We start from the raw sequence: 27,683 nt of genomic DNA, 5'->3' as shown, positions 1-27,683 counted from the left end.
TTGGACTTACTTTATCCCACAAAATTCCTTTAATACTCCCTGCTTTGAACTGAAGGGGAAATGCAGTCATTAATCAGATGAGTGACTGTTAATTTTTAATATGTTAGTGACTGACTGTTAATAATTAAAAAAATTATAAATGTGTACACATCTATAGCCATATATTGATATTTAATTTTAGCTAATAACTGATTTATGTACCTGTCAGGTAGCTATGGGTCTGTAGTAATTATAGCATTCCTTCACTGAAGGTAAAGAGTGTCATAGCAGCCTTTTTACAAAATTAGCCAAAATTTCAAGACCTTGAGTTTCATAGCAGGCTGTGAAAATGGGAGAGGACGATTTTGGTTCTTCCTTGAAGTGGTGTGGAAATTCTCATGAACCTTCGTTCAAAGCGCTCTGCAATTGCGTAGCCATGTACAAAACTAAATTGGTGTTGAAGTCCATCCCTAATGAAAAGAGCACCTAGGTCATATTGAAATTAATCATTACGTGGTAATAAATGTTTTCCTGAATTGGATCTTCCAAGCTTTCTCATGCTTCAAACACTGTTCGCTACCAGAAAGCTTGTTTTAACATGATCTACCTGCAAAACGACAATTGCTCTGTATCTAAGTTAAACATCTTTGGGTTTTTTTATAATTTAAGTCAAGCAGTCTGCAAGGCAGATCTAACTGAAACATTATTACATGTAGCTGTTATAGGAAGACACTCACTTGGGTTGTTTTTATGTTGTGATTTGGGAAACAATGAATCCACATATGCTGAAAGAGCAGAAGCAGCAAGAAGTGGAAAAGAAATTAAAGTGATAAAGTTGTGATATTATTTTTTTTTAGCATATTACAAGCATGTTCGTTTTACTATGGTTCTAATATTGCAGCTATTCTTAAGTTCAGAAGAGTATTTCTTCTAAAGTTTGGTTCTTAGGCAACAGGGTATTGTCTAAGGCTATGGAGTAGTTATTCCCTTACTAACTTCTAGGGAAAAATTTTCAGGTCAGCTGTTTCATAATATCTTAAATGTTCATTTTCTGTGAACTTGAAAAGGGAATAGTCTTTTCGCCTTATTGAACAAGTTTTTCATGCACATAAGAAATTTCTGAAATCTGAAAAACTATTGCTGCTGCTTACTCTTGCCCTAGTGGTGATGTCTCTAAAGGACAGAAAATAAGAACTATGAAATACTGTTTTCCATGGTTCTTGCTCTCTCAGTCTCAGTTTAAGCCAGGGAGAGAGAGACATATTGCACTGTAAAAGTTTCCAGATAAGATGACCTGTGGTGTAATTTCAGAGGCTAACCCGGAGAAGAGAAGAAGCTTAAATCTGATAGGGTGGTCATGTTTCTCTGTCAATATGGATCACAGCATCGCAGGTTGGGCTCATTTCCAGTGTTTCACAGCATATCGCCCTTTTATCATCATCTTCAAAGCGTGCATGCAGGAAAGCCACTCTCACACCTTCCAATAAGGCAGGTCACTTCCAATGAAGCTCTCATCAGAGTTTCTTTCTAAATTATATTTGACTTGTACCATACAAAAGAATTAATTCAACACTGCATACCACTCTGTAGAATTGGCATTTATCAGAGGTACGGAAAGCCCTTTGAACCGTAAGTGTTGCCTCTCTAAAACCCTTACTTGTGCTACTAGTACTTGGTATGTTGGAGTTCCCTACAGAAATCTTTACTTCCAACATGTCTCAGTAAAAATCACTTGTGGGGAAATATACATGCTTTCCGAACGCGAAATACACGTGTATTTGCATCAAGTTTATGGAAGCGCTGCTAGCCTAACTGTGGGTTACAAGTGTGCTGTCAGTTTATGTAAGTGTTCTAATAGAAATACAGATGTACAGGTAAGTAATGTTTTGGTTTTGCTTTGTTTTAAAGTATTCACCAAAGCAAAGCCTTTAAGGAGGTCTTGTTCTCATGTTTACCAGTTTGGCGGAGCTTTGATTCATGCAGCTGACAAGATGCAGGCATTCAAATTTAGTTAAAACCTGACTGCATTACATCAGTGTAACTCCTTTGGACACATGCTCATGTTGAAGATTATGAACTATGACATATTGAATTAGCCCATAAAGTAGTCATACAACTGAAAGCTGCATCTAAACATGTTACCTCCTATCACATACACTGTAATAAATGATTGTGTAAATGTTCTTAGTGAATCCTAATTGTGGCGTACAACATTTGCATGATTTAAGCTGTCATCAAACTGGCATAAGATAATATGTGTGCACGTGCAAATGAAGCGATCGCTGTGACTCAGGCACTCTGTAATTTCTGCCGTTAAGAAGAATAAGGAGGTTGCTGATACTTTTTAATTTTGTCACTTTGAAAGCACATGCTCAAAACCAACTGTAGCTTCAGGAAAAACGTATGTTCAGTTCAGACTGAATGGTGACTGATCAGGTGATGAACATGAGGCAGTAGGACTCTGCATTTGTACCAGTTTATTTGAGCTGGTTCCCAAACCTGTATTTGTCGAGTCAACATATATTCCATCATGTAGATGTCATTTTACAAAGGAGGCTTTGGTGTTAGGTCAAAACTGTGGCATGTAATTTGATGGTGTCTTAATTACTATTTAGAACAGGTGTTTTGGGTGCATTTTGTTTCTAATCTGGTTTAAGACCTTAAATTGCTTTATGGAGCTTTCCAAATTACAACTGCCAATTTTAAAGCTGCTTTTCAAGTGAATTCAAAAGTCTTGCACATGATAGTGATAGCAGAGCTTTTCGTCTGGCAGATAGGCTTCTTGAAAAGAAAAGGCAACAAATAAATATTATAATTACTTTTGGAAATTTTAAATAATGAACTGCGTGAAAATGATGGTTTGACAGATAACTAATGGATTGCTGGCGTACCAGGGCAGCAAGTGGAGCTGTTCCACATGAAATTTCTGTCACTATAGCCGTGCCAGTCAAGGGCTTGGGTAAATATGCCCCAGAGTCCAATGTCTGAAATGATGTTATATGCCAATAACAAGTAGATAAAGTTACAAAATAGCATGAGTTTTGCCACTCTAAGACTCCATCACCTCTGTTGGGATTTGTCATGGTATCTTTGCTAGTGCAGTGCTCTTTGCAAAGCCTTACAAGTAGAAGTGTGCTCTAGGGCCATTGTGGACGAATGGCTTCTAACAATCGGGCATCCACCAGAAGATTTTGTAATACATTTTCTTTCTTTTCCTCTGCCCCTTCTTTGCTTTTGGCTCCATGTGTCTTTTTGCAGGATAAGAGAATAGTCTTGAAACCTAGTTCCCCAAAAGTATTTCACTTCAATTTTTCTAGATGCTGTTTTTGAGTAGTAGTGATCCATGGGGAAGTGCCTGCAGGGAGCCCAAGCATGAGTGAAACTTCCTTAGAGATGATGATAAGTCTGAGAAGGGTTTTACTGAAGTACCAGAAGTGAGCCTGTGTCTCGTCCTGAGGAAGAAAGAGTTTGGGTGCCTGAAGGAGAAGCAGCAATTGTGCACCTTCACACCAAATCCAGAGCTGCTGTGAGGTTTGAGGTCCCAACTGAGCGTGGTTTTTTTCCCAAGGTCATGGTTGCTTTTGAGCACATGCTCTCGAGGGACAAAAGGTTTCAACATCCTCCTTATTCTTGTCGAATGGCAGGACTTAGCCAAACGCTACACGGAAATAATAAGCCAAGTGGCAACAGCAACAAAAAAGTTTATTATAGGAAGATTGTCACGGGGTTTTTGTCCTGTTGGTTTGACAGAAGATGAAATTTTGAAGAGCAGCCTAGAATCTCTCTATTTTCAGCACCTAATAATGAAGATATTCACCACACAAAGAAAACCCCCTGAAACAGTCTTGAATGCACATCGTAGCTTCCAGCTGTGTCTGTACTCCCTGCTTATTTAAGGAATTGTCTTTTGCAGGGTGGGGGAATTGAGTTGGCAACTGTGAAAAAGGGAGGGAATACTCTATTGATGGGTAACAGTGAGGCTGTATGGCTTTCCGTTAGCGTAACTGATGATTCAGCTAGCCATCAATACTGAAAAATTGATCTTGGACTTTGCCAGCTAGTGTTGATAACTGGAAATCCTAGGGCAAACTTTTTAGCAGTTCAGAGATTGAAACAATAGTTTGCAAATCATTTACTCAATGCAGACGCAGCTGCCTCAGTCTGATGGACTCCAGCGCAGTTTCTAAGCCAGGCACTTCCAATTTCTCGCTGTCGTTCAGTGCCTGACTCATCATGTCAGATGGGCTTGATTCATTTTGGCCATTGTTTCCCTGCTTGTAAAATGGATGCGATCATAATCTGCTGGCTGTAATATCTGTCCGCCTCACTTGAGCTATTGTGCGGGTCAGTTAATGTCCCCGCTGTGCACCGCAGCTCAGTAGGAGACAGTGGAGCCTGACAGCGACAACGTGCTCCCAGTTGGGTAATGTTGAGAGAGAGACATTGTGTACGTGTCCCTCCCATCCCCTAGGGATTTGGGTATGATCATGGCATCGCGATGGCAGTCAGGTGCCCCTCGCTGTCAGCCTGGCGGGCCCAGCCGGTGCCTCCCCCTGAGCGCGGTGCTGGCCCCAGTGCCACTCTGCCACCGCCATAGGACAGGTCCTTTTCCCTCTGCTCCTTCCCCTCCATGCGCCGTTTGTCCTTTTCCAAGGGCAGGAGCTGTCTGCGGGTAACACAGAGTGCAGGTATCACAGGGCAGGGGTTGTGGAGAACTCTGAAGAAATGATGACTTGGTATTATAACGTGCTCAACTGCTATCACCCGTGGCTCCCTGCAAGGCACTTGGGCACCAGACCTCTCGCTCAGGCCATTAACATCCAGCTCTTTTTTTTTTTTTTTTTTTTTTAATAAAGTCTCTTCATCCCTTAGCTAATGAATATTAACATCTGTCATGTGATACAATGTCTGCTCAGGACATCAAGGTGCTTCACCTGTCTCTCCTCTGGTACAAGGAGATGCTTTAATTTGGTAAAGAATTAGTGTAAGTGCGGTGGGGAGACAAAAATCGGCCTTGCCTTCCATGCTGAAGATTTATTTGGTATCTTACAAAATAATACTGTTTTCAATAAAATGAACACGAATGGAAAAGCAATTCAGTGTTACGCAGGCTTTCTGTACTGTCCTTGTAAGTCATTCTAATGAACAAATTAAATCCCTGAATTGAATTTTGTATACACATTAGGCTTACTGTCTACTAAAGCAATTGCTTTTTAAACATGAAAATTTGTTTTTAAACATGGTTTTATAAGATTCAAGACCCATTTTCACCCTAGGGCTGGGGTTACAACTTTTTGTTTAGTTTTGCTGTTCTGAATTTGATGTAGTAATAGGGTAGCAGAGAGTTGCATCAACAATTTCAAGGTGGTCTTTAGGAGACGTATTGCGGAGCAGAGCCCTACTACAGCATCGTTGATAAAGGCATGGAAGCAAGAGCTGCTGCGTGGGTGCAGTGTACTTCTGTGGTGGTATGGCGCCGTGTACAGTTGGGAGGAAAATAACATTCAAAAGGTTTTACTGAGGGGTCTAAAGCTCTGGTGTGTATAGAAATTTAGATGCCTTTTCTCACTGATGATACTGGGAAATTAGTGAGCCCCTACGGAGTGACGTAAAGGGTCTAGTGGTGATTCCTGTCACTGAATCAGGTTTCCGATGTGAGTGCGAAGCAGTGACAGCCAGGAGGTTCTTAACGAAGTGAAAAGAGAAGCCAGTCTCAATAAAAGCTTTTGTATCATCAGCTGTCATGCGCGTGCTCACGTGCGCCAAGTACTTGCGCTCTAGTAATGTAACCTTTACAGTCTTCAATTCTGATCACTTTAGCTCTGCAAAACCTGCGTACAAATTACATTGGTGCATTATTAGCAGTCATTTGTCTTCTTCGTTGCAGTTGGTTGCTTACTTGAATGTGCTCTTGTGCACCAAGTTCCCTTGAAGTACTTGCAAGTAATTCTTGCTCCTACCAAAAAATGGCAGTGAAGGGGAAGACCAAGAGTAGACAAACTTTGGTGTGAGAAGGGAGTTGGAATAATGAAGCACACACAACCTCTGAGCTTATTTTTAACACCGAGTTGGACAGTCTGTCCTATGCACCTGATGGAGCTGAAAAGTGCTTTGATTGTTCTCCCCTTGCTTAAGTCCAAAAAAACACAAACAACCTAGATAATATTGCATAGCTTTAGGTCCTGGTTGCTTGCAAAATAATTTGGCTACAGACACCTATCACTACTTAATATTTTTAACGAAGAACTGCAGTATTTTGGCAAATATAAGTTATATATGTTAAAAGAATGAATGTTTCTTCAGATTCAGTGTGTTACAGTAATGCCCAATTTAATACAGTAACTGTTGTGGTGATTTAGGATTTAAGAGCTGTGATAAGCTGTGGTAGTGAGCATCTAAGAGGAACGGGAAGTAACAGGGACATTCCTTTCTGTGGCCTCTCGCATGTTGACTTATGGAAACATGTTGAGTTGAAGGGAATTGATTTGTGCTTCCTTTAAAAGTGGTGAGTAAGAGTCCAGTGACTTGTAAAGCACAGACCTGTGATCTGTTATGTGGTGGAAATGTGGGGAGGAAACGGTATCAAACAATTCTGGTTGATGTTTCAAAAAAATGCTTTATGTAGCTGCAGTGCTTATCACAGAATTCTGATTATTCCAAACCTTTATTTTTCTTTATCATAGGAGTACAGACTCTCATAACAGTAAATTATTACTTGAATAGCATTGGAAGTAGATCCTTAGAAATGCAGGCTCTTTCAGATAATTTCTGTGTTGAAATTTCCTTGCAGATGAATTACTTCAGAAAGAGCAAAACTATTCCGATGACGTTCTGGCCAATATGATCAGCGAACCCAGAATCAGCTATGGAAATGATGCTCTCATGCCTTCATTGACGGAAACTAAGACCACAGTTGAACTTCTTCCAGTGGATGGAGAGTTCAGCCTAGATGACCTTCAGCCGTGGCATCCCTTTGGTGTTGATTCCGTTCCAGCCAATACTGAAAATGAAGGTACGTGCTATAGGAGGAAAAACCACAGAACATTCTCAGTTGAGCTTTGTGGTTTCTCTTCATGTTGTTACCTGAAAATTGACATCTTTCTGATGTAAGCAGGATAGACATTCTTAAATGTCAGTTTAGAACTGGTTTGCTGTGTCTCTTTGATGGAACAGAAAATCCTGACTAAAAGCGTAAATTTAGACATACGATAAATTTCGGTGTTGAGCTTACTTTCCTTTAAAAACAAATCAAAATAAATTCCAGCAAATTATGAGTGACAGTCTTATAAAATACATGACGATGAGCTAAGGGAGATAGATAATTTGATAGATCTGTGCTATGATGAAATGAGTGTTTTGGTTATGGAAGAGCTTTTTATTTGCTGGCATGAAAATGATTACAGATCCAGCACAATCCTAGCATAAGAGTTGGTTTTATCCACCCCGCCCCGTCCCCACCTCACTGCTTGCCTGCAATGTACTGCAGAAATGTTCCTGCATACTCAGCAGTGCAACCGGCTAGTGAAAGCTTGTTTCCTGAGGAGTATTTTATGCTGCTTATGGACTAATTTATTGAAGTGACTGCATAATGCTTTAATAATTTATGTATAATCTGGAATTGGTAGTTTACTTAGGTGCCAGAGCCAATTAATTAGAAACCTGAGGGACTTTGATCATGTCATTTAAGTTCCTCCTATTGTGTTTGTTTCCCTTTATCAGTTCAACTCCACTGTCATTAGTGCTAAGTTAATCATTATCGAAAGTTTGTTACTGCAAAGCAGTGGTAGGTTCACAGAAGCTGGAGGTATAGAAGTCTTTTTTCAGGCAAATTTGTGATTTGTAGCTGAACTGCACAGACGTTAACGTCCTCCAGAAGTCTTTTGAGACCACTGGCTTAGGCTATACCTGCTCTCAGAATGAGCTTTGAGATCAACTTTACACAGTCAGTCTCACTCCAGCACGATGTGTTGAGGGACTGTGGGCAACTGGGTGCTAGGGAGATGAAACACAAGACATGGACATGGATTTGCCACGTCTGGTGTTGGTGCCGGCTGAAATCAGTGGAGTCAGAACCAGTTTTGTGGTCAAAGTGGGTCATCCCCAGGACTCAGAGAAGCCTAAGATCGGGCAGAATAAATGACATGGCTAGGATCTGAGCGAAGGTCAACGAATCAGTGAGGCATAAGTCTACCAGATTTGAAAGGAAGAAGAGAGGCTGGTCAGGAGTAGGGCTTAAAGTCAGACCACCAGGGAGTCAGCACTACAGGTAGGGACCAAGAAAAAGAGCAGAGAGAGCTGGAGCCAGCTCAACAGACTGTCCAGCAGCAAGAACCAGAAGATGGGAGATGGTGACAAGGACTCCAAATGTGTCTGGAGGGCAGTTGCAGCCAAGTGGTGTGCTAAGCAGCTGAGAGCAGCTGGCTGGATTGCGTCAGGTGCTGGTGAGTAGTACAAACGGCTGACCAGGCTGGCAGGCTAAACTTCAGTTTCCTGGGGAATCAGCTGCAGCTCGCTATAGTGCCCATGTCAAGGCTGTCTGCCAGGAGCAGGCCACAGTCTGGCTGCAGGAATTTTCCAATACAGCTCTTGCTGCAGTTTTTCGTATAGCCAAGGCATATAGGGCATCAATTTCTATACCCACTGGCTGCTTTCAAGAAACTTGGGGAGGGCAAGGTGGGGAGAATTAATGACTTTTGAAGTCTATCCTCCCAGCTTTCAAAATGGACTGATTTCAGTCACCAAGTTCCGAAGTTATTAGGCAGACAGGTGCACCCAGACATAACCACAGTGTAATCACATGAGCATCTCCTTCCTTCAGAAACCTGGCTAAGCCCAGAATTTGATAACGAAAGGTACATTCTTCAATGTGACACTGAATTCCCATAGGCAAGTATACTGACCATGGTTCTCCTTCTAAAATGTATGACAGCAAATAAGAAACAAAAACTCTCCTGCCTTGAATAGCATACTGTTCAATTATGAATCTTGTGTATTCTAATGCATTACATGGTTTGTTGCAGTACTTCTTAATGTTTACTGTGGGAACAGCTTTCTTTAAGTGGTTGGGCTTTCAGGTTTTTTTTTTTTGATATTAGAATTGTATTTGTCATGATGTTACTGCGGCAAACAATTCTGTTAGGCCAATCATTATTAGCGTTTAAGTCTGGACAGTTACACATAGAAATTATTTAATGACTTAAACCTCTTCAAGTCCTTCTTGTTTCCCATTATACTTCTCTGTCATCTAACCAAACCACAATGTTGTTAATGCGATCATGCCTACAATACCTTCTTTCTCTCTTTAGATACCCTCCCTGTACCTTTGCCCACAGTATCAAAGGGGAATTTCACAGTCTCTGTGTTTTTTCCATTGTGTTTGTCTCCCACCTCTTTGTTACAGAAACTCAAGACTACCAGTGCCATTTGTCCTCACTTCCCACGCCTGTTTTCTTCTGTAACCGTGGTCTAATCCCAGGCTTTGTTTAAATTGCTTGCAAAAACATGTGTCTGTCTTGTTATAATAGTCTTTGAGTAAGAAGGAAGAAGTAAATAGCAATTGACACAATTTTCTCCTCTTTCTTCCTCTCCCTCTCCACTGAAGGTCTTTTTGAATAGTCTGTTTTTCACACAATAAGTTCCCCTTTGTCAGTGAGGTTATTGTATTTTATGCAGCACTGAGCAAGTCAATGCTGTTTCTTGACATTGATCAAACCATTGATCAGAAAAGGTGTAAGTTCAAAAATCATGTGCTAGAAACCTCAAATACTGTAGAGTGACTAGCCATTGCAGTTTTAGTGACAGTCAGCATCTCTTGCTGGTGGGAGATGCTGAGCATGCCAGCTGAGGTCAGAGAACTGAGCATCTCAGCTCCCATTTACTTGGGTGAGGGCTGAGAGTACTCAGCACCATCAAGAAAATCACAGTATGTTCCGTGTGAACGGCCTGGTACCTGGGAAATCTGTTGAGCAGATTTAACAGAGAATGCCAGAGGAGTTTCAGAGGGCAAGCAAGTTACAGGTTCAGTTGTTGGTACTGTTTTGGTCTAGTTTGAAAGATGAAGTCAAATCTTTTAAAACTCCAATGAACATAAATACAGAGAGCTGTCAGCTCAGCATATGTGGGTGGGTTTCTATGTAGAATGAGAGTCTCGACTTCCTCGCTACAAAGAGCTGCTGTGCTGTATAAGCAATAGTTTTCTTCAGTCCTGAGAAGGCGCACCAAGTAAATCATTAACCTCATTGCAAATTTGCATTACTGGCAAAACAAATTTCTAATGGGACCATTGATATCTGAGAGGCAACTGAACAGGGTCCTGGAGCTGGCTGGGTTAGGACTTGGGATCCCACCCGCTCCAGCACAGTCACAGCAACAGGACTTGTTTTTAACGAACCATTTTGGGGAATGCTTAAGCCAAAATGTGATTGTGGAAAAAGGGGAAGGAAATGCAGTCATTAAGTCTTTGTTTCAAAGTCTCCAGTATTCTGCGTACAAGTGATCAAGTTAAAATACTACAAAGAATACCTTAAATTTGTCATTAGTTACCATGCCTGTTTTCTTCCATGGCCATGATCTAATCCCAGGCTTCACCCAGAGATACTAATAATGTATTGGATTGGTACATTGCCATGTAATCTCAAGGTTTCATAACTCCATTTGAAACTTTCCCAATCTAAACTGCATATTTAGATAAAAGGATAAGTTTTATGCAAACAATTTATTTTACTAAAATTGCTTTTTCTCAGGAATGAGTGAAAAATAGCCTAAAAATAAAAAGATCTTGAAAGTCTAGCATAGCTCAGTAGTTCCTGAAAGTATTTTCTTCCTTGTTGTTTCCCTGAGGTAGTTTCACAGTAAACCATCCACAGAAATTAATCCAAAGCACCAGGTAATATGCTACAGAACTTGCATGACTGAATGTATGTCTACTGTACTGAGATACAAATTAGATTAACGAAAAATACGCTCTGAGGACACTGCAGAAGGCCCCACCAAACTCTCAGGAAATTGTACTTTAAGAATGAAAAACACATCTTCAGAAGTGGGGGCAAAACCCCAACAGCTGCGAAGCTCTGACACTGCCACAGTCCCCGGGCATTTTGCCAATGACTGACTGGGTTTAGTGGTTTACCTTTTGTATTTTACCATGCAGTTACAATTAGCCTTAGTGACAAAGTATTTATTGAAAGTGAGATTTTTGGGAATGTACTGTCTTACCCTTATGACTTGGCCAGTTCCTCCCGTCGGTGCTATTCTTCGTAGGTGAATATCACATAGCTCTCCTCACCTGCTGGTTTGTACCAGTTTTTGAGCTTTTTGATTCACGGAATCACGGAATTTCAGAGTTGGGTTCATCTTTCTTTTTTTTTTTTAAACAAGAAGCAACCACATTCTCTTTTGCTCTTCTAAGATGTATTAGCATTAGATAGGAGGTGGGATGTGTACCCTGTATGAAGCCTGCGTAGTCAGTGTAAGCAGATGTCTGACAATTTAGTTTCGTGAGGCTATTTGGAAAATAAATTCTCAGTCTTGATTTTGTGTACTTCTGTGCACATGGGAGTGTGTTCAGAGAAATATGATTCTGGAGCATCAAAATGAATGCAATTTTTATAATAATGCACAGTACCTCTCAGAGTTTTGGTTATTGATAAATGCTGTAATAGGTTTAAACTTCTTCTCTCTATAGAAACGGTTGTGAGGTCCAGAGGGGCAGGCAGTGAGGAAGCCCACAGACAAGATTTTTCAGGGTTAATTGCTGTTTGTTGCATATGTCAATACCAGGGCAAGAGCAAACAGGTTTTAAAACGAATCTGAAATTCAAAAGGTGGCAGATCGGGGCTCTCCAGAAACCAGCCTTTCTGTGTATCGTGTTGCCTGGGGCACACTGCACCTTGGTGCCCGGAATCGCGATCTGCCTGGGAAGACCTTTGGCTCTGAGCTTTCGCCTCCAGTTTTTGCCCTGCATCTGGTTTGTGACCTTGAGCAGGTCATTTCACTTTTGTGTTAGTTATGAAATGTTCCAGTGATGTTTGCCTTTTCCCCTGTAAAGTGCTTCCAAAACTATAGATGACAAGAATAATTATTCATTATTAATACTTCCACCTAGCTGCACAAATACTGCATTACTCTGAGGTCAGGTCCGTGCTACTGTGTAACTGAAGCTTCCTCCATCATTTTCTCCTTTCACCTACTCCCATTTTTATTGCTACCCACAACCTGCCCTCTCAATTCTCCATAGCTACGGGCATGTAGGGTCACAGAGTGCTGAGTGGGAGGGAAATAAAACCCTTCAGCCTTCTAAGGGAGGAGGTGGGGGCCAGGGTGACAGAGGAGGGTACTGCAGGGGGCAGTTTGAGGGATGTCAGTCCTTGGTTGTTTCATCCCTTTAGTCCATTCCACTGAAAATTACTGCTCACCTACCCAAGGGTGGGTGCAGACAATATTGGAAAACCTAGCAGAAGACTTAAATAGGAAAATACTCAAAATTACAGTTTTTAATTAAGGGTGGAAATTGGTTTTTGTACACCGCTATGTAAGGAAAGCAATTACATGGTCTGCTAGTGCCACTCTGAACTGCTGAGAAGGAAAGTGGTTTGATGGCTTGTCTCTGCAGCACCAGACCAGCAAGCTCTGTGAAGATTTTGCCCTTCTGGAAACGCAAGCGAGTCAGATGTGCAGATGCGCTTTTAGTCTGCAGCTACCATAAAGCTGACTTACTGCTTTTTTTCCAGAGGCAGGAGCTATTGTGGTCATCCCCTGTGTACAAAATACAAAGGCCATGGGTGCCACAGAGACTCTCACTTACAAGCGTGGTAGGTTGTTTGTCAAACCCATGGGAATGCTAAGCAAGTGTCACAGACTTCCTCAGAAGATGGACAGTCCCCTTGCTGAGGTTAGCAGTATCATCAGGTTAGCGTGATTTTTCTGATGCTGAATACAGCGAGCTGTTCGTGATTAAAAAACCATGTTTTTTTGTCAGGTTCCCTATGTTACTGTAGCTCCCTTACAGCTGAATAGAAGGTTCATACTTGAATCCTGAAATTCAAATGAATGAGAATACCTCATTTAAAAAATTCTGAATTCCAAGCTACAATGTAAAATTTTGTTTCTGAATTTAATTTCTTTCTGGCACTGGCACTTAGGTAGATAAGGAAGGTGACAGTATTGGAGCAAAAGAGAGAAAAAAGAAAAGGGGGAAAAATCTTAATGGTTTAACAAACTTCCCCAGTGTGCTCAGTTTGGACTTAGCTGAGGCATTAGGTAATGACTCAAACAGCTCTAAAAGTTTTGCACATTCTGTTTTCTCTTAATGCCAGTGAGCTCCATCAACCTTAGCTTTCAGCTGGTAAAGCCTTAGTGTACGGTAATGCAAGAGTTTTAAAACTGTGTATGGCACACAATTGGGTAGAAAGTGGTGTTTCTCCTTTGCTTTCCCTTCAAAAATCAGAAAGCAAATTTACTGTCTATAAATCGGAACGTATCAGAACGAAGTATTGATTGTATTTTCAAAATGTGCTTTACTTTTTTCAAACCTAACAGCTAGTGCTGTAAAGAATCCCTACTGAAAGGAAAAAGGAGTCAGGATTCAGTGGGTTTATAAGTCAGCATTGATCAAGGCTGGCTGCGAGAACTCACTCATCGTGTCCGTTCTTGCCGCCAATTCTGATCAGACAACTGGAAAATGTTTGCACGTAATGAATATAGTTTCGCTTTACAGACAGAAATTCTTTGATCTTGATGGTTTCTCACTTTAAGCAGTAACCAGAATATGATGTAAAATTGACACACCAGCTGCGAAGCTTTCCTTTTGAAGTCGTGCCCATCCCTTCCTTTTATTTCCAGGATTAACTGAAGGCAGATCTTTCCTAGCCGTTGCGTTGGTAACTTTGTTTATGCAGTGTGTCTCTCCTGCACTGTCCCAACGGAAGACCAGTTGACTTTTATCATTTGGGGGATTTTGTTTATTTTTTGTTTGCTTTTTTGTTTCTTTTCTGCACATGCCCAGTTGAGCCAGTTGATGCCCGCCCAGCTGCAGACAGAGGACTCACCACACGACCAGGTATATAACTTGCATGGCTTTTACCTAACCCGCGTGTTCCCAGCATGCGTGCGGTCTGCTTGAGCTGAAGTGACCACCTTTTTCTTTGGTATAACCCTCTCTTAAAATGTAATGCTGTGCTATGAACCAGGGAAGCGTTCCCACACAAACCTCCCTCAGCCTGCGTGAGTGCTGCCTGTGCCGAGGGTGTTCCGAATAGGTACTTGCAGAGGGAGGGGGACCCAGAATTCACACAGGGGGACACCCCCACCCACCCCACCCCCCCCAGAGGGGGACCCTTGATTCATATCAAGTCGTCATTCCTTCTTTCACTAATGCCTTGGCAGGTACAGGAGGCAGTAGACGCTGTACCCGGTAGTGCACAGAGTACTTTTAATGTGGGAAGGTATGATAGAAATGTCAAGTCCTCTATGTAGAGTATACAGTATCTTGTAAGTTGGGGCTAATAAAGCATTCACGTGTACAATTTTAGAATTGCAGGGGGCATCAAAATTTTTTTGCTATCCTATTTATCTTGGCTAACTCCAGACATCTAAAAAATCAATACATATATTCTCCCTCTGGATCCACTGAGGGCAGTTCTGTAGGTCTATCCATTCCATTCTAGGATAGAGAGGGGTTGATTATTTGCCCTCTGTAGGTACCTGTGTTTTCCCATTGATTTGAGAGTAATAGTGGCTGACTAGCTTGAGTCAGGCTGCAACCATGTGGAAAAGTTAAATGGGACAAAGTCAATTCTCAAAAGTAAAAGATTGCTTTTCATACTAACTTTTTTTTGCTTTTTAGGTTGTTTTCCCCCTTGTTTTTGTTTAGGTTTATCTAGAAACGGCTGGTTCCATGAGAGCAAACAGCCTTTTATTTCAGAAGAGGTTACTCTCCAACACATGGTGAGATTAGATCAGTATATTTTAGGGTCAGAATTATTTCAGTGTCACATCATCACTGTGGATTTTTTCTTCAGATCAGATAAAACTGATCAGTCTGTTTTTTCTTTTTCCCTTCAAAATCTTTTTCTCCAAACGTCCATTAGATAGCATTATGGGCATCATCCTCCTAGTGTGTTTAAATCTTTCTGATAATTCACTGGTGTTTACTGACTGCAGAAGTTGCTACAGTGGGAAATAAAATCATAGACTCATAGAATGTGTTGGGTTGGAAGGGACCTTTAAAGGTCATCTAGTCCAACCCCCTGCAGTAAGCAGGGACATCTTTAACGAGATCGGGTTGCTCAGAGCCTCATCAAGCCTGGCCTTGAATGTCTCCAGGGATGGGGCCTCCACCACCTCTCTGGGCAACCTGTTCCAGTGTCTCACCACCCTCATTGTAAAGAACTTCTGCCTAATGTCTAACCTAAACCTACCCTGCTCTAGAAAACAAAACTTGTATGTTACAGCAATTGGGATACATGTCAAGGCTGGCCAGGTGATCTGCTCCTAGTGCTGTTTTAGGAGTCTGACATTTTTACTTGTGTAATATAACTTTACTTAATCCATTCCACAAAGAGAGCCTGGAAACAGGTGCAGAGCTAGCTGTACAACAGTGCCAAAAATCATGGCATCAGGGAACATCCCCCCAGTGCTGGGTTATCTCTGCCTTCTGGATTAGACTTCTTCCCCAAGAGCAGTAGAAATATCATCACAAATGAAGCATGAATGTGTTTAATCTGAATTTTTTAATGTTAGTTCAATCTAGCAATTTTTTTGTAATACTAAAGTTTGTGATTGTTAACTATTTTAATTTCAGTCGCCTTGAAATATCTCCTGTTGAGGCCCATATTTGTTACTAAAGATGATCCCTTCCTCCCTTCTGTTCCCCTACACGAACACACACGACAGAAATCTTTGGTGTCCCTTCTCCAGAGAAAAGATTTCCTCATGCTGCTGCACTCTATTTTCAGAGTGAAATGATGTATTTTAGTCACTGTGTCAGAGTGCTTTGTTGGTTGGGGTGACGCAAATAGTACTAAACGTATGGCTAGCACAGGTCACGACTGATCTTTGCGAGTGTGTACGGTAGACTAGACTACTAAGGCCGGGTAAAAAATGTTTCAGTGTGTGACCATTATGGCTTGAAATTTGCAGCAGATACAGCAACTTTTGCACTGTGAAAATCACCTGGGATATTTCCTCAGTTTTCTGCTCAAGTGCAAAAGAAGTACCATCTGGGGACCTGTGCCGCCTTCGTCGCTTTTAGCGCAGAGTTTAAGCGCTGCAAAGGTCCATGCTCTGCTATTGGCCCAGAGAGGGGACCCCTCCAGCCTGGCAAGGATGCACACCGCATTCCTCCCTGCACAGAGGGCTGGTTGCGCCCCTGGAGAGATTGAAACCTCTCACTGCTGTGCCTGCATTCTGGATTTCACAGCGTAAAGTGTCTTACATGTGCACGTGAAATACGGATTTTACCCCTTTACAGTAACTTTAAAGTAATAACAGTAAGCAAAACCTCTTCACCATTCCTGGTAGACCTTAAGTTCCTTTTGTCTTTAATCACCAGGTCCAGGCTTCCGCAAGTTTGTCCTTACTGATACAAATTCTGGCAATAAATGTCCACCTGATTTTTCATCATCCTTTAAAAACAATTTATCTGTGATAAAATTTCAATATAACAAAGATCTGATACCAGTCTGAGTAGCTTCATAAACTAGGAATAGAGAAAAGCAAATGGATGCTTAATTAAACTATGAAACACAAAAGGGTTTATCACAGTATAATAATGCATGCTTTAGAATTGTTTTACTTGCTAATTATAAATAAAATTTCTATGTTAGCGGTTATAAAAAGAAGAGATACTTTTTTTTTCTTGCAGTCACGGTCCTTTTGGGATAGTCAGGTTTTACAGTTTGGGGGTATTTATGGAAAAAAAATCTGAAAAAAGAGGATATTATTCTAGAATGAAAAAGGATTAACAAAGGACCTGGAGGCAGATTAATACATGCAGCTGCTTGTAACATTTTGCTTTGTTTTAATGCCCAGATTCTTGTTGATTTCCTGAAAGGTTTGCCCTTTCAATAGTCCTGACTTTCCAGTTTGTGCTACTACTTGTTTTGCTCAAGTGAACAATGGGGTGGCCTGCCTCTTCAGAGTGAAAATACAGGTGTCGTGTCAATGTGCAACAGTCCAAGCCTGGGAATAAAAACAAGTGAATGTTTTGTAGGTGTTCAAAATCAGCTCTGACAGGACTAAGACAAACATAAAAACATATGCCCTTTTTTCCTCTTTTCCTGTTTATTTTTGCCTCTTTTCACCCACACAACATTCTTATAATGATCACTATGTTTTTCTTAAAAGTAGATCAAAATCATGCAGATGATATTTGTCCCTTCCCACAAGAGAGAGAGTTTGGTCACAGTATGGAAAAGAAGAGCAAGTACTTAGTTGTTAGTAATTTTGTGATAACTAGAATCTTATTGCTTCACCACGTCATTCCCACTCCTTCAAAACATAGACAAATTAAAAAATATGAGTGAAGTCAGAAAATGTGAAGGGTTGTCCAATCCGTAGAGCAGATTCACGCTAATATTTGAAAAGGAGCCAAGTGCTTCCACACACTGTCCTTCCCCTTTTTAATTCATAACCAGGGGAACAAAAATAAGAATTATGCCTAAATCCCTATCTTCTTGTCTCTTTCCTGAAAATGAAGTAGAGATAATAAAAGGTCAAAGGGAAGAAAAATATCTAGATGTACTAAGCAGTCATCAGCGAGCTATTTTTTGATACAGAACAAACTGATAAGAGGTTATGACATGTTTCTTGCTATTTATAAATTGCTTCATACAGGGAGATGTTAGAAGGCTTCAGTCCAACCTGAGAACTTCCATAGGAAGAGCTTCAAATAGAAAGAATACCTCTTTACTTGATAGCCTCGCTGTAACAGCTTTTTCAATCGTGTTTCTTTCTTGTCTGTGGCCCAGAGGTCACTTTTTCATTAGGAACGTTTCATTTCTTGCAGCTGAATTTTAGGTATGTGTTTATTAGGGACTTTTTTCTTTGTGTGTCTATATAGAGACATATACACACATAAAGATATGTATAAAAACATCTTTAGATGCTCATAAGCAAGATCCTTTTCACTCATGGGAATCCATCAGATCTGATCTGCAGAAATTGAGTAAAGATTAGAAAACCTGCCATCAGAATGGATGCTGATCAGTATCAGCAGATTTTCTGAAGTTCAAGGTGTGATAAAGAAAACCAGTGTTTTGTTCAGGGTAGATCATGTTCCCATCTGTTGCACAGTTGCACCTGTAATTATACCTCTAACAGCTGTAATTATATCATTTACAGGATGCCTGTAATTCTCAATACAAAGATTTTATGTGTTCCTTTCTTCCATGTAGTGTGGTTTGGGGGGTTTTTTGCATTCTCCCAACTCTTCATCAGCTGATTGGTTTTTTCAAACAGTCAATAATTTTGCGGAGACATTGTACATAAAGCTGCTTCTGTGTCTCTGGCCCTTCCGCTGATAAGTCGTGACATGTCTGTCTTTATTGCACTATACAGAAAGCTGAGGGATTATTTCTTTGGCTGCAGAAGCTCTGTAAGCTTAATGGCTGTTCTGCAGAATCATTAGCACATATGCTGCAATCTGTATGAGGTGAGGGCATAGAGCAGCTTAGTGAATTATTTATGATTTTCTTGCCAGAAATTGCCAGGGTTTTTTTTCCTGTCTTAGTGATGTTAGTTCAATACAGTTGTCTTAAACCAACTGTCTGCAGCTACCAAATAAAAATCATTAACGATTTTTTTTCTCATTCAGTTGTTTTCTTTTGATTTATAGATCATATAGTTATTAACTCTGAATGCAGTCATAGGTGCATATGCACAGCATCTGCGTTTACATGCCAAAAGATTACCAAATTTTACTTGTTCTGGTTATTCATTTTTATACAGATGTGAAATAATCTCGAGTATTCTGAGAAATAATTATTTCATACTAAGTTCCAATTAGATTCTTTTGTAAAAAACGATAACATTCTTTTTTTGCATTTATTTTCTGCTTTCTCCATTTGAGAGCCCTGTACTCATCCATTAACCGCCATTTTACTAATTGCTTCCATACAGTCTTAAAAGTACTTACTCCTCAAAGACTTTAGGTTTGTCCTTACAAAAGTGAGTATATAATCTTCATTTAAATCTTTGAGTGAGTATATAATCTTCATTCTTCTTTCATTTCAAAATGAAATGACCTGCGTAAAGTCATAGAGTCATATGGAAGTAACGGTTGAAGTTCTAGTAAGAACATGCAGCTGTCTACCCGGGTAATTGTTCAAACACTGCATTCCTTTCCATCCTCCCTTTTTATTTTAGGTGAAGGTTTACCCGGATAAAGCTGTTTACTGCACTTGTAACGGGCCTTGATTCAACAAATCTTATCTTGTTCTTGCCATTACTCAACTACAGTTCATGGACATGGAGTTACATGTTTTCCTGAATGCTGTCATTACATCTCTTGCTTAAACATGCTACTTTTGGTTTTCCCTATGTGAAGACCACCCAAGTCTGCTAGTTTCAACTGTGCTTCACTCAGAGGTTTAATTTTTAACTCTAAAAGTAGCTGGAACACCACAGGCACAGCTGGTCCTGTTTCAGATACTTCCTAAATAAAATCACAAGATCTTCCTAAGCTATTATTTAACCGGTAGATGAAGCAATTACGAGCAGTGTAGTAGGTAATGCGCACCTAATTGCGTCCTTGGTGGAATTCATTGTACCCTCTTTTTCTTATCCTTCTTAAAGCCTAAATATATATTTACCCAATAGCTCATCTGAGTGAGAATAAAGTGTTCCCCAAAACAGCTACTTGGTTTTTATTTCATATAAGTACCTTTTAACTCCTTATGGTTTTGGGGTTTGGGGTTGTTTTTTTCCCCCCTTTAAGGGCAAGGAACAGTAAGGTTTGCATACGCTGCTCTTTTTGACGTTTGGATATGTGTGTGCATGCGTGCGTGCATGTGTACACATGTATGTATAAAAGCAAGTAACATTACTAATTAACAGCAATGTAATTAAAAGCCCATTATAGATGGCTCATTTTGTTGAATTCTATTAGATGCTTTTAAGCCCATGTTTTTGATGGCTGAATGGTTTTGTCAGTTTTTCTAAGGAGTTGCAAATTAATATATTTACCAGCTGAATTGTAGCATTTTTAAATTGAAGTAATTAGGAATGCAACTCCCTAAAGGTCGTATGTAATTCAGAAGAAGCAGCACTAATAAGTATCACTATTTGTGAATTTTCAGTGGGGCTGTTGCTCTCATTTTTTTTCCTTATAGATTGGCTTATGTGTTTGGCTTTTGTGTTTTAGACTTGGTAGTGAAAAAACATCGTTTTGTGTCAGAATTAAAGGTCTTGTCACATATTTAACTTTTCTTTGTATGCTTGTCTTCAGTGCAAGAGTAGAGTGGTATTAGGCAGCCCTTACCTGTTTGCATCTTATGTGATTTGCACACCTCTGATAAAAGTTTTGGAAAGACCCTTTTTCCCTCCTCAGTTAGTTTCTCCTTCTTCAGTTACTACCTTTGAAAAGCAGATCTTTGATTTTAGCATGTAGGTCTAAGTATGTAGTCACAAGAATGAACTGAAAATAAAGAAAAGTCAGTTAAATAGAAAATCTAAATTCTATAATGTAACATGGTGGACAGGCATCTATATATTTTTGTCTTATACCATGTGTTTAATTGATTCCAGTGCGAGTCATGCATCTCTTACTATATAATCAATTATTTGCAGAAGTCCACCAGCTTACCCTAGTCATACTTTTAAAAGTGTTTTTCCTCGCTTTTCCTCACTTCTAAGGGAGATAGGAGGAAGGAAAAAATTGCTATCAGATTTGTTAGTGCAAGAGAAGATTTTTCTGTTTCTGACCTTTTTCCCGTACGAGCTGCCAAAGACAAGTTTTAATCGGTCTAACAGCATTAACTTCCTAATATCGGGTCCTACTTTGTGTTCAGATCCTATGGCATTTTTGTGGATTGGTTGAGTAAGGCCAAGTAGACCAACAGACCTTGGTCACATGTCCCAAAGCAAAAAAAAAAATTCTGCCTGATCTCACGGCAAAAGATCAGCTTAACCTGCTGCATGCTGGAAGTACAGTGCCAGCATTACTGGCTGATGGGAATGGGAGGAGGGGAGGGGACCCTCAAAGAAATGTGGCTTTAGGGAAGCCTGAGCCTGATTTTTTTTTTCCAGCAGCTGAGACTATTGATGAACTTCACACCTTCTGTCGCTCATTGGTGTGAAGGCTCCTGACCTGTTCAGTCCCCTGAAATGCTGCTGTAACTCCTGCCCGGGGCGTTTGGCTCTGTTTAACTGAAGCTAACAAAGACTCGCAGTCTAAGCCATCATAGCTTGCTTTCACTCAAAGTGGTCAGAGCTCAAGAGCAGAAGTGCCCAAGCCCATTATCCTGCCTCTAGCAGGGGTGCATACAGGATACTTACAGACTTCGCCTCTGCCTTATGCTTCTGCCACATCCACTGAGCTTTTGGCAGCCAGCATTTGATAGACTTCCAGGACTGGAAATGGTATTTTCAACGTCGTGTTTAGAAACCCTGGATCAACCTTTCCTCTTTCCATTTGTTCATTTGTATTTTGAACATCCTCACAATTTGTGCCAATGAGTTCCACAGTCCAATTTTGCATTATGCCAAATTATATGTACACACGTTTTCATTGGTTGTTAATCTGCTGTGTCATAGCCATGTTGGTGTCCTGTACTTTCTTAGGAGAAGTAATGAATAAGCGTTTCCTGTAGTCTTTCTCCTTCTCATTCACAGTCATATAGACCTCTGTAGTGTTTCCCCTCGGTTGTCTCTTCCAGTCTGAAGACTCCCGATTTGTCTAGTCCTTCTTGTACAGAAACCATTCCATACCAGTGACAGCCTGTGTCTCCCTGTGTTGTGTCTTTTCTAGTTCTGCCTTCAAGGTGGGGTGACCAGAATGAATAGCCAGATTTAAAATGAGGATGCATCATTTATGCAGTGGTATAACGGTGTTTTCTTTTTTTCTCTGTTCCTTCATAATTACTCCTAGCTTTCTCTTTGCCTTTTTGACTGCTACTGAGCCAACTGCCCACAGAGAGTTACCCACAGTGACTGCAAGGTCTCTGTCCTGGGTGGAACAGAGCTAATTTAGAGCCTGTTGTTGTGTATGTATAGTAAGGGCTGTGTTATCCCTGTGAGCACCACTTTACATTACATCAATATTGAATACCATTCCCCTTTTGTTGCACACTCAGAATTTGTAATACCCTTCTGCAGTTTTTTGCAGCTGGTTTTGACTATCCTTTTTTTCCTTTTAATTTTTGTCAGTAAACTTTGTCATGTCACTGTTCACTCCCTTATCCAGATCGCTTTACAAACAGCACGGCACAGATCCTTGTGGGACCCTGCTGGTAACCTTCCTCCATTGTGAAAGATGGCTGTGTATTTACACTTCATTTCCATTTACACTTCGTATCTTTTGATCAGTTACGAAAAGTCATGTAGGACTTTCCCTCTTAATCCTTGCCATCTTAGCTTCTGCCAGAATGTTGATCGGGGACCTTCTCAAAGCCCTTCTGGAAATCCAGATTCACTCGAAGCCAAATCACTCCTCCCCATGTGCTTCCTAACTCTTCCAGTGACAGAGCTCTAAGAGGTTTGGGAGGCAGGACTTTCTCTCAACAAAAGACAAGTTGATTCTTCACGGCTGTATCTCCTATATGTATTGGATATGTTCTGATCGATATTTATAGCTTTGGTGAATTTGCCAGCTGTAGCGGCAGAGTCGTGCAGTTCCCCAGGCCCTTGCATTAGGGGAGTTTCCATGTGGCGCTTCTGCTGGCGTGTCTAAGGGGCAGCAGGAGTGGCCGTGGGCAGTGGGGAGCAGCTGGGAGCCGGCCGCCTCTCCAGCCCCTCCAGCTGTGGGCAGCGAACCACGTCCTGGGAAAGCCGCTTCCCCCCAGCTATTTAATCTATGTGAAGCACTGCTGTTTCACTGTTCTGTTTTTCCCCCTCCCCTTTTCATCCTAAAAACAAAAAGGCGGGGACATTGAAGAGGCGCCTCTGTGCCAGATACATGTTCTTGGTTTTTTCGTTTCCCGTTGATGCAGATGTAGGGGCTATTTTGAGACGATACACAAAGGAGAGTGACTTGTATTCTTATTTTGGTTTGGAAAACTAACCATAGCTGCTTCAAAGATAGAAAGTTAAACCTCTTTTCAGGTGCCATGTGGGTTTTATTTCCTTCGTCTCCATTTCCTCCTGCATTTCATTGACAGAACATCATGGTTTGTTTTCAAACTGCAATTCCTTAAGTACTTTACGGTTCTTGCATTTAGAAATGGTCTCTTGTATGTAAATGTCATAATATACTTCTGTCACTACTGCAATGTGGCATCAAAAATCAGATGCTTAATAAAGAAAATTGAGATCTTCCCCTAAGTGCTTCATTCCTTAAAAAGGAGACACTAAGGTAGAATTCATGGAGCAGTCAAACTGTTCAAGAAAATAACCATAAATAACTTTACTGCATGAAGATGATTCTTGTTCTCTCCTTTGCACGATTTACTGTGAAAAGAAAGATCAGAACCCTAGAATGGGATTGTCTGTACAGTCCAGAGAAGTTCTTGGAAGGTCTGTTCTTGCTGACTCATAACACAAAAATAAATCATCATTTAAAGAAAATTGCACAGAGGAAATTGCACATTCAAAGGCAATAAAAGGGCATTAAATAATTCTTGCATTGAGTGCTACTTTAGACTGTGGAGCTCATTGGCACATGGAATTCTTCAAGAATTTGAGAGTCCAGAGAGATGGTAGAACACAAGAGCAGTCAACAGTGTTGGGAATTTTATAAGAGGTTCTTCCTCTCCATCAAAGCTGAAGGTCAGCCCAAAATACTAAGAATCAGAATGAAGGCTTGGAGAGAGGAGCTGGAGTGGTAAGGTAAAATGCTCAAATAAATATAGACAAGGAATATGAACCAGTTTGTTCTTATCACATTAGATAGGGTGAGGAAATAACTTCTCATAAACACCATGCTTCTGCAGTGTTTGTACCTCCAAGAAATATAAATGTCAGTCAGTTGGTGCTGAGAAGGAAAATAACCAGCTACGTGAATACCCATATGTTCTCTGTAAGCCAGAGCCAACTTTTCAGGACATAGATACACCTATAGGACGCACTGTTTAGCTATTTTAAGTCTCATTGTCCTAAGTCTGTTTTCTTGGAGGAAATCCTGGCCTTGTTTCCAGTTTGACAAGTGCAGCATCTCCCTTTCACACCCAAAAGGGGAGAACAGAACTGCAAACTACCTACAATTAAAATCACTGCAAGCTTTGCTTACTTGCTTTACTGTATGTTTCTAATCAAGGGAGACAGTTATCATCTCTCAGGCAGAAGATTTGAATCATATTAATTCTGAGCAGTCTGAAATTTGAAACCAAATAAGAACTGTGTAAACTTCAAACATTTCAATTACTCTTATTCATGCATGTTTGTGCAAAAGGTACAGACTCACAGGAAGCAAGAAAATATAATAAATATCTGGGGTTCCCCACCTCACACCACGGGTATGTGTTTTTTCCTCACAGCAGCCTGAGCTTAGGGAGGAGGAAGATTTCAGCCTAAACATCAAATTTTCTTGACATTGCTAAAGAGGCTGTCAGAGCAGATCTGTCTGAATCCTGTGAGCCAATTCAGGAGTCCGCTGTTGGTCCCTCCCGGCTTAATTCTTGCAGTGTTTCGTGCTGAAAAGTCTTTGATGCTGGTACCAACATAGCTGCAGTGGATTAAGGAACATTTAGCAGAGGAGAAATTTTACCAGCTCATTCTGTGTCACCTCAGTGGGACTTGAAACATCAGATGAACGTCACATTCCTCCCGGTTCGCTTTCACGTTGCATCACACCTCCTCCGTGTGAATGATACCGTTGCCCTCTGCTCGTGTGGTGGGGGAGGTAAGCAGAGTGCAATTGAGTCGATGACTTTAATGAACTGTCATTGCGGTGCAATGCAGGTTCCGGGTTGACCAACGTTAAAACAGAAGAGATATCTGAAGTGAAGATGGATGCGGAGTTCCGGCATGACTCAGGATATGAAGTTCATCATCAAAAGCTGGTGAGTGAACAAAGAATGCTTTCCACACATGTGTTTTGAGTTGCTGATTCAGTCTTGAACTAGTGGGTCAATTATGTCCATGTTTCCCCTGAGCGATGTGGATGCTGAAAGTGACAGCAAAAAGTTTTCACATGAACAGATTATAATTTTTCTGATTCTCTCTTAAATAAGAATAAACCTGGAATAATTTCAGCAGAGAGGATGGGAAGCCATTAAGTCTCACACAAGAGGAAATTCTGACAGTTCGTGCCCTTGCACTGCCACGTGGCTGGATGTGGTCGTATGGGCAATACTTTTCCCACAGTCACGGTCACATAACTAAAGAGAAGGGATACAGAGGAAGGAAAATGCTAAGTAAGTTTAAAAAAGAAAAAAAATATTTTGATGGAGGCACGCAGCATGGCACAGCAACAAATAAAGTGACGCCATTTCAGGAATAGACTCCTTTTCTGTCAAAACGGATGGTGGTGGTGCATGAAGGAGCTGAACTCCATGGAGCATAAACTTTCATAAGATAGCCTGCTTGGGATAAGAGGAGATTCTGCACTGGCCTTAATATTAATTTGTACTTGGTTGTATCTCTGTTTTGTTCCTTAAGATATGTTAAATTATTAACAGGTAAAGGGCAGGTACAAGCGAAATATTGTTCCCCATTTGAACTGTGCTGCTTGTGAACTCAAAAGTAACAACCAAAAGCATTATAAGTAAGAACAAGCATCTTCTAAAAGCTTTTCTCAGTCCCTTAATAAGTAATGAAGAACCCAGACAGCAGTGTTGACCGTAAACCTTTTCTGCTTCCTCTTTTGTAAAGGTATATTACATGATGAGATTTCAGTTCGGTGACTTTCAATATCCTGATATTAAACTTGAAAGCTTTTTTTTTCTTAATATATTCTTAAAGCTAAGTAGTGCTGAAAATTAAAATTAACATGGGACTCAAATTTGCATTTGAACTAGGCAATCACGGTGTGAAAAGATATTCTGTCATCTCTTTGATGCTGAGAACTGAGAATTCCCAGTTTGACGAGCTAATCTAAAATGCATTAGCGCTAATTTGGGAAATTCTGACATGGGTTAAACATCCTGATGGTGTAAACCAGTGTGAGTTTACTGAAAAGAAGGAACTTGCAGAAATGTGTTTTAGGCACAGTCATTATTGATCCTGTGTCACATGCACTTCCCAGCAGCAATCTTGAATGTTTGAAGTGGTTTGATACCATCCCGAGCAGTTTGGTGCAGGGAAACTACCCTTACGGTGGTGGCTGCTAGGGAATGCGTCGCAATCTCTGCACTCTTACTGACAGGTACAACCATTGTTTAGAAATTAGTAAGCTGCCCTCTAGGTTATCTTTTTCAATTGAGACTGAGCAAGGTGTCCGATATCGCCGAGAAGGTGCTGGACTGATGCCTTACAGGGCATTACTTGTTTACCACGTGTCATATCCTAGCTGATGCCCTTCTCCATTAGCTTTAATTCAAAAGCAGTAAGCAGAAAATACTTTCATCCGTGTTTTCCCTCTCCTGTGCCCTGGTAGGATTTACTGAAACAGTCTCCTTAGGATATTGCTTTGAATTCAGCTGCACATTGTATTTTACATGCAAACTTCTGAATTGAGCTGAAATTGCAGTTATTTTCTCCTTTACGGGTGTTCATGTTTTAACTGTACGTTAAGTTGATTTTCATGGCTCAGATTGCCGAAGGCCTCCCTGGGTTGCACACGTACATTAGCTGGGGCATTTCACAGTGCTCCGAAATAGTATGGTAACAGAATTTCAGTCCTGGGCAGGTAAAATTGGCAGAAGAAATTATTACTTCGCATCATTTTATGCCAACACCGTCCATTGTGTGTACTTTCTAGTGAATTCTTAACTTTGTTTAAACACAGTTCTTGCTTATGACTAGGAACAATATAAATATTTATACTGCATGCTTTAATACCTCTCTGAGGAAGACTGTGTTTCTTAAAGAGTGCAAATGTTACACAGCTCATTATAATTCTCAGCTGGTTTCCTGATTCCCTCTGCATTTTTGTTAAATACTTGTCAAAGTGTTTAGTCTTTCAGAGTGAGGTAGTCTTACAATTCTGTGACTATAATTTATTCTCTAATCCTTTTTGCCCATTTTTGTTAAAAATAATAGTAATAAAAGCCCGCTATTGACAAGGGGACAAAAGGTTTGTAAAGTATGCACAGATGTAAAATAATCCAGCATATTCCTTGAATACAAAGCAGGACAGTGAAAACAATCACCCACTTTTCATACCTGCTTCTGTTGCTAGAAGCCAGTCTTATTAAATGCATAGTAAAGCATCCTGCTGCCCGCTGATTTGCCTTATCAGTGCATATAGTTCAAGTGGATCTTCTCTGTTTTTCACACAACTGTTACCTTGACTAGGTCTCGCATGAGTATTGTCGTCATCCAGGTATAGCTCATTCTCCATTTACCCTGCAAAATCTTGGTCCATTCATAGTGGTTGCTTAGATCGGCATGCTCCTGGTTTTCGACTCTTATCTCTGGTGTGAGAATTTTCTCCCATCCGGTTGTGTGCAAGT

General features: G+C 40.6%; 1 protein-coding gene across 4 annotated transcripts in view; it reads left to right on the top strand.

The window, feature by feature from the left end:
* APP (amyloid beta precursor protein) overlaps positions 1-27,683 on the top strand; it is a 222,601-nt gene that overhangs the window by 185,484 nt on the left and 9,434 nt on the right. For 2 of the 4 annotated variants that reach the window (XM_074600221.1, XM_074600200.1), the window contains 3 exons: positions 6,770-6,991; positions 13,982-14,035; positions 25,030-25,130. In XM_074600221.1, coding sequence (XP_074456322.1) covers positions 6,770-6,991; positions 13,982-14,035; positions 25,030-25,130 — 377 coding nt within the window. The remainder of the gene's footprint in view (positions 1-6,769; positions 6,992-13,981; positions 14,036-25,029; positions 25,131-27,683) is intronic. The other 2 variants (XM_074600232.1, XM_074600209.1) reach the window with 1 other exon arrangement.

Source organism: Larus michahellis, chromosome 1 (genome assembly GCF_964199755.1).
Source record: "Larus michahellis chromosome 1, bLarMic1.1, whole genome shotgun sequence".
Taxonomy (NCBI): domain Eukaryota; kingdom Metazoa; phylum Chordata; class Aves; order Charadriiformes; family Laridae; genus Larus; species Larus michahellis.
Note: the sequence above shows the minus strand (reverse complement) of the source record. Positions and strands in the feature narration are given on the sequence as shown.